General features: G+C 37.8%; 1 protein-coding gene across 9 annotated transcripts in view; it reads right to left on the reverse strand.

Moving 5' to 3' along the window:
* RALGPS2 (Ral GEF with PH domain and SH3 binding motif 2) overlaps window positions 1-12,487 on the reverse strand; it is a 113,663-nt gene that overhangs the window by 80,523 nt on the left and 20,653 nt on the right. For all 9 annotated transcript variants that reach the window (XM_088060251.1, XM_088060253.1, XM_088060250.1 and 6 more), the window contains exons 2-3: window positions 9,805-9,936; window positions 7,055-7,162 (exon numbers count right to left, since the gene is read on the reverse strand). In XM_088060251.1, the coding sequence (XP_087916377.1) occupies window positions 7,055-7,162; window positions 9,805-9,861 (165 nt within the window). In that variant the 5' untranslated portion in view covers window positions 9,862-9,936. The remainder of the gene's footprint in view (window positions 1-7,054; window positions 7,163-9,804; window positions 9,937-12,487) is intronic.

Below are 12,487 nucleotides of genomic sequence, written 5' to 3' on the forward strand. Positions count from 1 at the left end.
GGATCACAATCCCAGGCAGAGCTACAGCCTGTGAGGAGAGTGGCTGGAAAATGAGGAAGCCAGTCCTGGAACAGCAGCCACAGAACTCCATCTCCAGTCTCCCGTTTGTGTCTATCAAGATTTCTCAGAAATCTTACAGTGCATTGTTATGCTTCTCAGTAAAGCAAATTAATAGGAAAAATGGGTTTGGGAATGTGAAATGAAAATGGGCACTTCAGTAAAATTCAAATAGAAGGCACATTAAAAGATCCTTACAAAAGACATGAGCATTTCAATAGTTATTAACGTTGCACTGCAACTCCTCCTCACTAAAACAAGATTGCAGTAACAGGACAATAAAAATAAGCCAGGAAACCGATTCTTTGTTAACACTGAGGAGAGAAGACTTAAAAATAAATGTTGCCTTTCTTGCTAGCCCTCCAGAATCCATCCTCTTCATCAGTCTGAGCTGCCTTAGCTAAATTTAACTTGCTTCAGTAGTGACTCCTAAACAAATTACTACTTTAAGATGGGATCAATATAAAATACTTAAGAAATAAAAAGTATTATTAGGACTTCACACCAGAATTCACTTATCAAAATAAATGCATACATTTTAAACAGGGATATTAAAAAGGGCATTTTAACACCAAAAAAACCACACAAGTGTGAAGGTTCAGGATTAATGTTCATTACTAAAAATATCTGAAATTGCTATTGAGTAAAATACAATACTTTAAAAAGTCTGACAATTAGAAAACCTCTGTAACTTTTAACAGAGAAACCTGTTTCTTCTACTAGCACGTTGATATTAGGCTGATGGGGGTTTTTTCCTAGCTTGGTTGACACATTTTTGCTTCTATTAAAAGCTAAAGTAACACTATCACAGAAGCACTTGTTCAAAAAGCATCCCTTATTGCAGTTCCTTTCTTAGAGAGCTTGAAATTTCCATTACAAGTTCCCAGGGCTTAGCAAATTGCTCATAATTCAAAGGAATCAAGCCACTGAGAGTTGAATATCTAAGCCGATTGCTAAAAAGCCATTTGAGTTTGTAAGTATGACAGTGTAACTCACATTACAGTTACATTAGCAACATTTTGTTAAAACTATGTTTAACAAAACAGATTTTTTTAAACATTAACTTGTTCATATTTATAAGGCTATATTGGTAAGTCTAATGACTGAATTTTTATTCTTTTAAAACATGCTCGCTCACTGCTAACTAAGTAAAGCAGACAAAGGCTGGCAGTCTAATTAACAGCACTTGAAATAACAAAGCTTCAAAAATAATTCTCGAGTTTTATGTTATGTGCCATTGCTCAGTTCTAACAGCAAATAAAATCTTCTGCCTTGACCATCTCACAGGGAATTTAAACCCCAATAAACAAAACCCCTAGTTTGGTTTCTGCAAGTGAGAGAGATACAATGCACTAACTTTTCTCACTCCAGCTCCTTAACCCAGCCAATACAAATTCTTGGAGAGCTTCCCTCTCCCAAATGTGGTTTAATGCTTTAATATTCAAACCAAAAATTATAAGTGTTCAAATCAACTTGTTACATGAAGCACGCCAACCATAACTTCTCTGGTTTTGGAGCTGCCAGCTGCACAGACTTTAAAAAAATAAAAATAATTACATGTGCAATACAAAACTGTGAACTTGTCCTTACTTATCATTTAAATAAGCATTCTGATTATGCAAAGATAGGGAAACTTGGTATTTTCTCTCTTTCCAGAAGTGATATCTCTACCAATTTAATTTGGATAATGAGGTATTTCATCATGGCACAGGGTGAGCTGAATGGAGGTTTTGTTTCTGTTTGCCCTAGATCCTAGATAACAGCTCTAGAATATGAGTAGAAAAGGTATGTTTTTAATATATCACAATTTTATTTCCCAATTCTCAACCACTTGAAGAGCTGTACAAGACAAAACTATATTTTAAAAGTGGTGCATTGGAACATTTTCCAATTTGCACACTTCCCCACCCCTTCACAGCCACAGGAGCTTTGCATGTATAGAAGACCTTGCCTGGGGAGTCTCCAACAGCCATGTGTAAAAATATTTTAGCTCTCGTGGGTGTTGAGAAGTTGGACTTGTTAACAATCAAGTACTTCAAAATACTAAAATTATTACCACACAGTTTCATATAAAGAGGTTTTACCCCTCTCTCGGGGAGGTCTGCCAGGTCAGAAGTTTTACATTCAAACAACCCAGAACTACATTTCTATGTGCTGCTTCTTTGAGGAATATGAAGAAGCTTAATGAAATAAAATTTAAAAATACTTCCTGATTCTTTCTCTTTTCTATGAGGACACATGGATTACCCTTCTTCCATAAAAACCCGTAACTTAACAACTTCTAGTTCCAGCTAAGACCACTGCATTAAGCTCCTCTCCACATTTCTGTATGAAGGTTCTCATTGGACCTGGGCTATATTCTCTCTTTTCTAGTCCCCAGTCCTTCTCAAGCATGAACTCTTTCTATCAGGCCATTTGGTGTATGTAGTACGAGTTTTCCTGCCATGTACCTACTCTAAGGACAGGGCACTTCCCCCACTGCTCCCTCCCAGACAGAAAACCCTCAGTGTAAAAAGAAACTCAGTTTCTGTTTGAGGTGAAAAAAGCCAAATGTCTGCATTCTGGTCACTGAAGAATACTGCCATCACCTGATTTTCCTTGAAGCCATGTTGGTTCAAGCAGCACTTCATAAATTGTTCCTTAATCTGAATTTCTAGAAGGAATGATATTTAAGCCTTCCAACTTGGCTTAGCACTGTCTCTCTGGGCTGCCAGGATATTTTCCTCACTGAAAAAAATAGCTAAGCCTCTGTTAAGCACAGCATCAGTAGGAGAATAATTCTGCTGTCCAGAATGAACACCAGGGGATTCAAGATCCTGTGTTGAAGCTCTACTTGTTTTCTCACAAAGTCCACTCCAAAACTTTTATCATTAATAGCTCCTCCACACGCTATAATTAAGTTGCTTCTTGCTCTCATTTGGAACATACTTACTCTAATAGTCTTCTGTGAAGTAAAGCTGACAGGATGTAGATAATCTGATATTTCACTGTCATAAGAACATCTCTGAGAACTCCTCCTTGTTTAATTGAAACAGTTTTTAACTAAGCTCTGTTTGCACATTGTTTCCAAAATAAGCAGTATTTTCTTCCAACAACCATTTGACAAAGCTTCACAGGAATGAAAAAGAAGAAATACACATACTAAACCTTAGCATGAGCTTACTCCATAACACTTCCAGGGACTATGGCAAAGAATAAAGAATCCTTCTTAGATAACTAGGCGGAAAAAAAAGCAATGGATTCATACAGCTGCGCTTCCCTTAATTCTACCTCAAATATTTACACCACCGTGGCTAAGTTCAAGTATAAAATGGAAAAGTGAGTCAAAAAGTAATAAATAGTCTAATAATTAAACAGTAGATGTCTAAGAAATAAGAATTTACTGTAAAGCATAAAATAAATATTTCCTCAACCTGAGGTTGGCCAGCACCTTAATTTGGAGCTCATGACCCCAAGCTTTTTCCTTCTTTCCTTCAGCCTCACCAGCCTCCCCTTTCCACTGCCACTGCACCACTAACAGATCCCTCCCCCACAAATTGTGCCCTGTGTGCTGAAAACCACATTTCTCCCTTGGATGAAAATGGGGAGCATTCAGTGTGACCACGCCGACCCTGGGCACACAACGGCCCCCCCAGCAGGGCCAGGCACCACGGGGCAACCCTGGCACCAGCCTGGCTGTGGCTTCCAGCCCAGGAATAAAGAACTGAGCAGTGACCAGACTAAAAGCAGGTCTTTAAACCAGAGATGGTCTCCTTACTAGTTACATCTTACAAAGCTGGCCATTGAATCCTTAAATGTGTCCTACTTCATACTCATTGAATGGGATTCTTCTTCCCAAAATCTATGCATTACATATATATTATAATGTATATATTTACATACATATATATTATATATATTTTATATATATATAGATATAGATATATAGATATAGATATATATATAGATATATATTATAAACACTCAGGTATTCAGTACATTCCCTGGAAGCTTTCTGTAAACTGCAAGGTGATAAAGCAAACTATAAATCTGCAACAGCAGCAGCAGGGCCTTAAGGTCTCACCCATTTCTAAAGCAGCCTTCAAACTTAAGAAGAATAAAAACCACCCAGTTGCTAACAAACTTATAACTGACTATTACACCTATATTACAAGAATTTCCATTACTGCTCAGACTGGCCCCCTTGAAGGGCTGGAAGACTTTTGCTTGTGAGACAAAGGACCATTACATGAAACAGCACTCCTCTTGTGCACTCAGGACAGTGTTAGATGATTGCCAAAGGGGAGAATATGGAAATAAAATCATCAAAAATACTGCACTCAGGTTTCTCTTTGGCTTGGTAGCACCTTCTTGAAAATACAGGATTACAAGCAATACCTTTTGTTGTCCAACTTGTCTCTTACCCACTAAATGACTAAACAGATGGAGTTTTGAAATAATAATGATGTCTCTGAGACAGTGGGAACTGAAAATACATCTGTGTCTCTCATTGGTACTGAAATCACCATCGTGGATCTTATTTCCAGCATATCTCAAACTTAATTAGCTTTCACATTTTTGTTTTTCCTCCTTTGGTATAATTGTACTTCTCCCATCTGTGCACAGTGACCTGATCAAAATGCAACACATCACACAAGGTTCAGGATGGGACCTCACAATGGTTATGTTGACTTGATCAGTGAACTCTCACTTTTACAATACCTCTGTACAAGAACTCTTTTCCATTGGAGCCAAGGTTTCCTAACAATTATTTAGACAGCTGTCTAACTCCTTGTTGAGCAGCAACTTCTATTGCTGTTTTACTGGCTTTTTTCACATTATCTTTCCTCTCAATCAATAAGCTACTTAGGTAGCCTGCAAATTATTTCATCAGTTTATTTCATTTATATTATTTCATCAATTTACTTCAAAATAAATTATATTATTTTAAACAGCATTCACTCATCTGTCACAGAGACATGTCTGTAGCCTGCACTGCATCCATTTCATAAGAACTATCACTACTCAAGAAGCTTTCTCATACTTTGGAAAAGCAACTGGCAGCATATCCATGTCCAGCTCAAGAGGTACAACCCAGCATGAGGAAACCTCACACACTTTTTGCATCCTCAAGAGTTTGGCCCTACTGCATCACTCTGGTGGCCTTCACATCCACACTGAAACCCAGGAAGAGTAAGAAAGTGGCCAAGAAAATAAAAACAAGCTTAAGGGTCAAAGATACTTTTCCTCTAGGGTACCAAAGTTTTTGGCATATTTACTTATTTCGACAACCTTCAGCAAGAATGATCAGAAAAAGACAGCACTCAAAGCAAAAAGGTGCTACTGGAAAAGCAGATATGTGTGCCTGGGGAAACAAACATTAACAAAGTGCAGCTGTGTAGAGAAACATTGAAAAAGAAATTAAATTAATTTTTTCCTTGCCAAAGGACTGAATACTGATGATTTTCTTCAATTGTTCAGAATTCTACATGCAAGGTGTTTCGTATCGATTTACAGTAAATCAAACCTGGTATGAAGAACTAGATCCTTAAAAGGACAAAGGTGAAAAGCAAAGATGTTTCTTTTGAGGGACTGAGAAAAAAGCAATATTATACTTAGTAAGAGAAACCAAAAATACAGGCACAGTTGTAACATGAAATGCTTAATTAAAAGATTCCTGTTGGCGAGCAGAACTCTACCCACTTTGAGGCATAACATGAAAACAGGAAAAACACTGGATTTGAATACAGATTTTTATCTAACCAAGATTTCTTAAGTAGGTAACATTTAGAACATATGGAGTCAAAGGTTGCTGCATTTGAGAGAAGAAGGACTAGATGGTGGAGCAAAAGGATTATGAAATGTGATTCTCTGACAAGGCACCTCTGTATATTCTGCTGTCCAAGTGACAGCAGCTCCACAGAGACTGACTCATCTATTCTGCTGCCCAACAGCATCCACCACTGGTAAATAGTAGAGCCTTTCAACAAACTCATTCTGGCCTGAATATATAATTCCACTTTGAATTCATGTCCATAGCCCCAAATTCCCTAAGTACTTAGATTTACTTTATGTACAGGAATCATAAGATAAAACTGGAAGGACAGTCAGCCCCAAAAAAACATCTTCCCATGGAAAGTAGGTGATTCATTGCCCAGCTGTTCCTGACAACAGTGCAAGGAAGAGGCCCAAACCACATGACTTGAGCCTCAGTCAGGAATAAATCCCATAATTAATTATGATCCCTAGCCAAGAAGAATTTAATGTGTAAGTACCACTTCATAATCCAGCTGCTTTAAATTTTCAGTGTTCTCATTAAAATCAATTGAGCCACTAATAATTAACTGAAATAGTTATTAACAATTACAAACCAGAACGAACTAAATGGGAATATTTTGTGACACATATTACTCCATATCAATAATCTCTCCAGGACAACTCCTCGTGAATCTCATCACTTGAATTAGAAACACATTAAGAGCTTAACAATCTTTCTAGTAACATACTCAAATCATTTAGAGGGCCCATCTGTTGTCCTCACCTCTACAAGGAGTAAAACCAGAACAAAATCACCCAATGTTTTGGTTAAACATCTGTGTTTATTTATTCTTTTATTTTATTTACATTATTCTGTGCACCCAAAAGAAGAAAACTAGAAAAGCTTCCTAGAGCAAGAATTAGTGGAGTTAAGAATTAAAATACCTCCAGAAAAAAAACAAGTACAGATCAAGCATAGCCTTGCAACTAAAATATGCATGTCAGAATTAAGCTGTGTCACATAAAGAATCTTTAGTCTATGCTACCTATAAGAGTATGAAAAATACCTAGACAGCAGAACCCAAAAATATCACTTAATTTCAAACAGAATAGAGACAATGAAGAACTAAAGAACAAAATCTGTTCTTAAAACCCATGGATGACAGAAGTTAGGCAAAGAATGTACAGAAATAGAGAAGCAGAGGAAAAGCTGCAAAGGAGATTCACACACAAAGTAATTAGAATTCCTGGACTTGCTTACCGCATATTCCTCTGGTGTAACCTTTAGAACATCAAATACCACTGCATCAAAGCTCTTCTTCAGTTCAGCTGAACCCTTGTCACTCAAGGACTCAGAGCTGCTACTCTTCTGCAGAAACAAACAAAAAAAACCCACTAAGGATATTTTGGAACTGTCTTCTTTTTGTCTTCTTTCTTACACTCCCAAAAGTAAAATTTCTGTTTGAGAGTCACTGTTCACATTAATTTTTCTACTGGGTAAATTATCAAGTCAAATTCAGTCACAGAACATACTTTTCTCCTGACATGGACTGCAAAAAATCAGACCCTCAAAGTGACATCTGGATTTCCATGGATTTCCTTCTAGCTGAAGGAAGGCAGGGTTAGGTTGGATATTAGGAAGAGGTTCTCTGCTGTGAGTGTGAGGAGACCCCAGCACAGGGTGCCCAGAGAAGCTGTGGCTGCCCCTGGATCCCTGGAAGTGTCCAAGGACAGGGCTTGGAGCATTCTGGGATAGTGGAAGGTGTCCCTGTCCTTGGCAAGGGGTGGCACTGGATGAGCTTTACCATCCCTTCCAATCTCAGTAATTCCACAATTTCAAAGGAATTCCTCAAAACACAACAGTTATCTTTTAATGCACAATTAAATTCCAATTTTATTGTCAGGGAAGGTAATAACAGCAACAATATTAACAAAAGCAATACAATCATACTGAATTTCAAACACAAAAACTATCACGATGGTAAGGAAAAAGACACCGTCTACCCCAAGGGAATAGTTATCAATCCTCTTCCTCTTTCTCTTAAAAACATGGATGCTTATAAAAATTACACTGAGCTACACGTTTCTGTTGAAGACATTTAGCAGAAGGAACTTTAGTGCTGTTTTTAAATTACAGTAATTCATATTTTCAAAAAATACCACATCCTAAGATATCATTCTATAAACAATTATCTACAGAACAGAGATTTTGCTTCTCTGTAAAATACAAATGCAGCTCAAAAAATTAACATTTCATATTGGTTTCATATACACTTTTCACATTAAAGCAATACATCTGTGTTATGAGCAATCACTTCTTCTAGCACATAGATGCAGACCTAGATTCTGTTATTAATTATTGAAGTTCTGTCAGGGGAGGTTAGGTTTGAATATTAGGAAAAGGTTCTTCCCTCAGAGGGTGGTGGGCACTGCCCAGGCTCCTCAGGGAATGGGCAGGGCCCCAAGGCTGCCAGAGCTCCAGGAGGGTTGGGACAACACTCCCAGGGATGCACAGGGTGGGATTGTTGGGGTGACCAACACAATCAAGGCCCTTTCTGACAGTCTGTGCCATTTTACTGCTAATGCTGCAAGCTTTCAAGATAGTGGACATAGGACCTAGAGAATTCAGCCAGCTGAAATAAGCTCATGTCCATTTTCAAGCACTTTTGTTATAAGGACACATCATGAAGAAAATGCTTTTTTAATAATGATGTCCACTTTTAGATTCTGACAGTACAATCTCTCTGAAAAATCTGCCTTTGAAAACACCACCACCAACTCCAAACCAGACATGCATTTTCAGTAACCAATATGCTTACAGAAACATTTCAGTCACAAGTCCCTTTTCCTACTTCTTAGTCAAGACAGAAAAAAAAAAAAAACAACAAACCAAAAAAACCCCACACTCCCTTAAAGTAAATTCATGTAATTTTGCCAAAAAATATTTTACTCAATTTTATCAGACATCACATAAACATTCAAGACTATTGCTGAGTAAAAAGGTTGCTTTCCTCCAAGAAAATTTTTCAGGTGCATGCCAAAAAATAGTCAATGATTCATGAAGGAATTATAAGGGGAATACAAGAATTTATATAAAAACAAACAATAATCTTGGAGACTGATGCCAGGTTTCTTGACAATAGTTGTGAAATTGTGGTGAAGATTATTTGGCTCCTTTTGGTAACAGAAGATTCCAATTTTACTTTCACACCTTGTTTGTGGTACTCCTCATTCCCATATGCAAGAGCATACCACACATAACTGCTATCAAAATTCATCTGTAAATACATAAATAAACAAAACATCTTTGGTACAGCCCAGAGATTCGAGGAAGGAAGCAACTACAGTCAGGACTTTGTGGCTCTCATCACTACTGTCTTTGTAGTGTTCTAATTTCAGCCCAAGCCTCTTCCTTAACAAGTAGATGACAAATGGAAAACGACATTCACTTCAAAATAAGAGGCATCAGCAGATGAGGCCAATCTCCATTGCTTGCCTGATGCACACACTCAGCTCTCAAGCTGTTCATTTCTAGAGGGCAGAAGCTTTGATGGGCAGGAGGGATCCCTACCTATGCCAGAATATAGTCCAAGAGACAAAGGGAACAACTTTATTCCACTGCTGCTGTGTCAGACTGCCCCTCAGTACGCACACACAAGTACCTGTCAAAGAAAAGAACATTTCCCACCGGCCTTGCCAACCCAGCTTAATGTGCTAAGAGCATCTATTCTTGTTAAAACTTGAAAAGAAAAGCTTCCTTGTCTAGATGTGATGGAAGAGAACATGGAAAAAGGCAGCCTTGGCTATGGTACATGCAAGTTCACGCTCTATTTTGGTATGCCAAGTTCAGGACTCAAAATTTTCTTCACACTGAACTGGGGTTTATGAAACCAACACACAGAACAAGAATCTGTTGGATGAGAACTGCTAAAAGAAAAACTTACATTTTAGTGCATTTAAAGTAAAAACTGAGTACTTAGTTACCCAGTAACTGAGGATTTCAATCCTTACCTCTGAAGCAGTAGCTGCAATATTAACACTGCTGGGCTGTCCGTTCATTAGGTCCATACTGCCCACACCATTAATCTTCGGCCCTACATGTGCAGCAGCAGGATCATCTCCAAGGCAACCGAATAACCATTCCTACAAAGAGCAAAAACGTATCATAAACCACTTTCTGCAGGGGCTTGAATCAAGATTCGGTGCTTAAAATCCTTAACAAAAATAAAGGACTTCCAAAATGGCTACACCAATCTGAGGTCCAGATTCTAACCCGTATTTTAAAATCACTTACTTAAAACCAACATAAAAAACAGAATGTTCCATTAAGAACCATCAGTTGCTGCCAGTATTGACTTACCATATTCTTTTCCCCTGTTATTTTCTCTATTGCAGGAATCAATATGTAAATATATGCAGTAGCCCTAACAAATTCAGGTCTGCAACATCAGTTCACGTACAATGTTTTTCCTTTATTACCAACTTTAAAAAGTATTTTCCAGATGTTAACTCTATTAGGTAACTTTAATAAGGTATTATCCAATAACTTCCTATCTTATAGGACTCTTCACCAGCTTCAAGTGAAAATTATTACATTGAAAGCAATTAAAAATACAAGTGGAATTTATACTTTTATCCACAAGTAACCCAAATTATTGCTTAGTAAAAAAACCCCAAACAGAAAAACACACAAAGGAAAACTCCACCCGCTGACTTTTAATGCACCCTTGCAAGAATATTCTGACTTTCATTTCTGCAAAGACTGCAAAGAAATTAAAGCCTTTGGCATCCACTATAAAAACTAGACTACCAAACCCTAAAGTGTTAGAGAGTAAAAATTGGTTTGTGCTTAAATTAATGAGCTGTTAGTGCCCTCTAGTGTGAAAACTATTATAAATCAGCTTCCATGGATCTATGTCTATAGCACATGTGACTGCTTCCAAAGTTGCTGCTGTTTATGAAATTCACTTTTGGTTTGCAGTTTAATTCAGAACTATTGCATGGTCTGAAAATACATGGAGAGTGACAGGTAACTGTGTAATTCCACATGACAAAACAGTATTACAGCAGCTCATACTTAATGCCTCTGAGGAATGAAATAAAATAATCTGCAAAGCTGTATCTCCAAGTGGCCTAAACCAAGTATGTCAGACAGGCAAGTGTGGAAGGCAAACTACAATATTTAAATAAGAAAATATCCTAAAAAAAACCCAACAGAATATTTAAGCAATAAAACATCCTCAAATTTTGAAGTGTCACCATAAGAATGCACTACAGAAAGAAAAGTAATGTAAGAGAGCAGTGTGGCAAATGTCAAACACTACAGCTTCCAGATATTTGTGAGTATTACCATCCGAGCTGTGCTTCTGCAGTTCAGGACAGCCACCCACATTCCACCCTTTGTTGTTTTGGAAAAAGTGAGGGAACTGTCTGGTTCACAGGACAGAGGATGCTACATTTCACTTTAATGCTACACTCCCAGCCCGTGTGCTTTAATTAACACTGATTCCTCCACTAAAAATGCATCCATCTGCACTTAAACTTTGAGTTACAGACCACATAAAGAAAAAAAAAATCTCATGTCTGGCTTCTGAGTGTCACTGCTGTCCTGTCTTTCCCCATCTCAATTACCCTTCAGATTGTCTTGTGGAATTATAGCCAAATGCACAGCTCCCCAGTGCCTCTCTCCTACAGCTTTTTCATTTACTGAAGGGAAAAGCACAGAAATAAAACTCTGATGCGTTACAAGTTTCATTTATGTAGTGACAGTAGAGGACAGAGGTATCACATCTTCAAAACTAGATCCAGGCCCTCCACATGCTCAAAATGGTACATTTATCCCAAAGTAATCTCCTCTGCTAAAAAAACCTACCCTTTAAAACTTTGGGGTTTATTTAACCACTGTATTTTAAAGGAAAGTAGATACTTTGGCTTTGTATGGTACAGTTAGGGAGAGTATGAGGAAATAGTGTAATCTTAAATTAAGGTTATATATTTGACCCTTGGCTTGGATTCAATTGTTCCCCCTCCCAATATTAATGGGAGGCAAAAAAGAAAAGAATTAGGGATATCCTTCTGTGCAAGGAAAAATAAAAATCTGAGGTCTGGGAGATTTTTTGGGGGGAAGTATTTGGATAGTGCTAATTGAAAGAAATTACGTACATCATAGAAGCCTATGGAATTGGCAGCTCAGCCTCACATCAACAAGAACAAACTAATTCCTCTATCAGCAAATGTTAAAGCCCCGTTTCCTCAATGATTGCTCTCACATAACCCACAGGAACTTCCTCCCCAAATTTCCTGACCAACTTTCCACCTCGGAGCATCTGCCTGGAAGGAACAGCAGTGCTGCACTCTGATCCAGGTTCTCCTTTTCCACCTGGTTACTGTGATGGGAGTTGAGAGAACTCTGTCTCTTTGTTAGGTGTGGGCCACCATGCTGAGAAGTGACTTCTAGGAGGCACACAAACACTGGTTTAATTCATGTTTTTAATAAGTAGAAAATCACTTAGAAAAATAAAAACCCTCCATGCAAAGGAAATGGAGTTTATAAAATATAACTTTTACAATGTTCTCATGTCTAGCAGATTTCAAAAGTACATCACCACTCCCATAACAGGAACAGTCACAGCAACATTGTGACCAATTTTGGTCAATGTGTCACTAGAGACAAATATTGAAAAAATCCTCACAC

The sequence above is a fragment of the Pseudopodoces humilis genome, chromosome 10 (assembly GCF_049639895.1).
Source record: "Pseudopodoces humilis isolate 2021_Gansu_Grassland_sample_001 chromosome 10, ASM4963989v1, whole genome shotgun sequence".
Lineage (NCBI taxonomy): Eukaryota > Metazoa > Chordata > Aves > Passeriformes > Paridae > Pseudopodoces > Pseudopodoces humilis.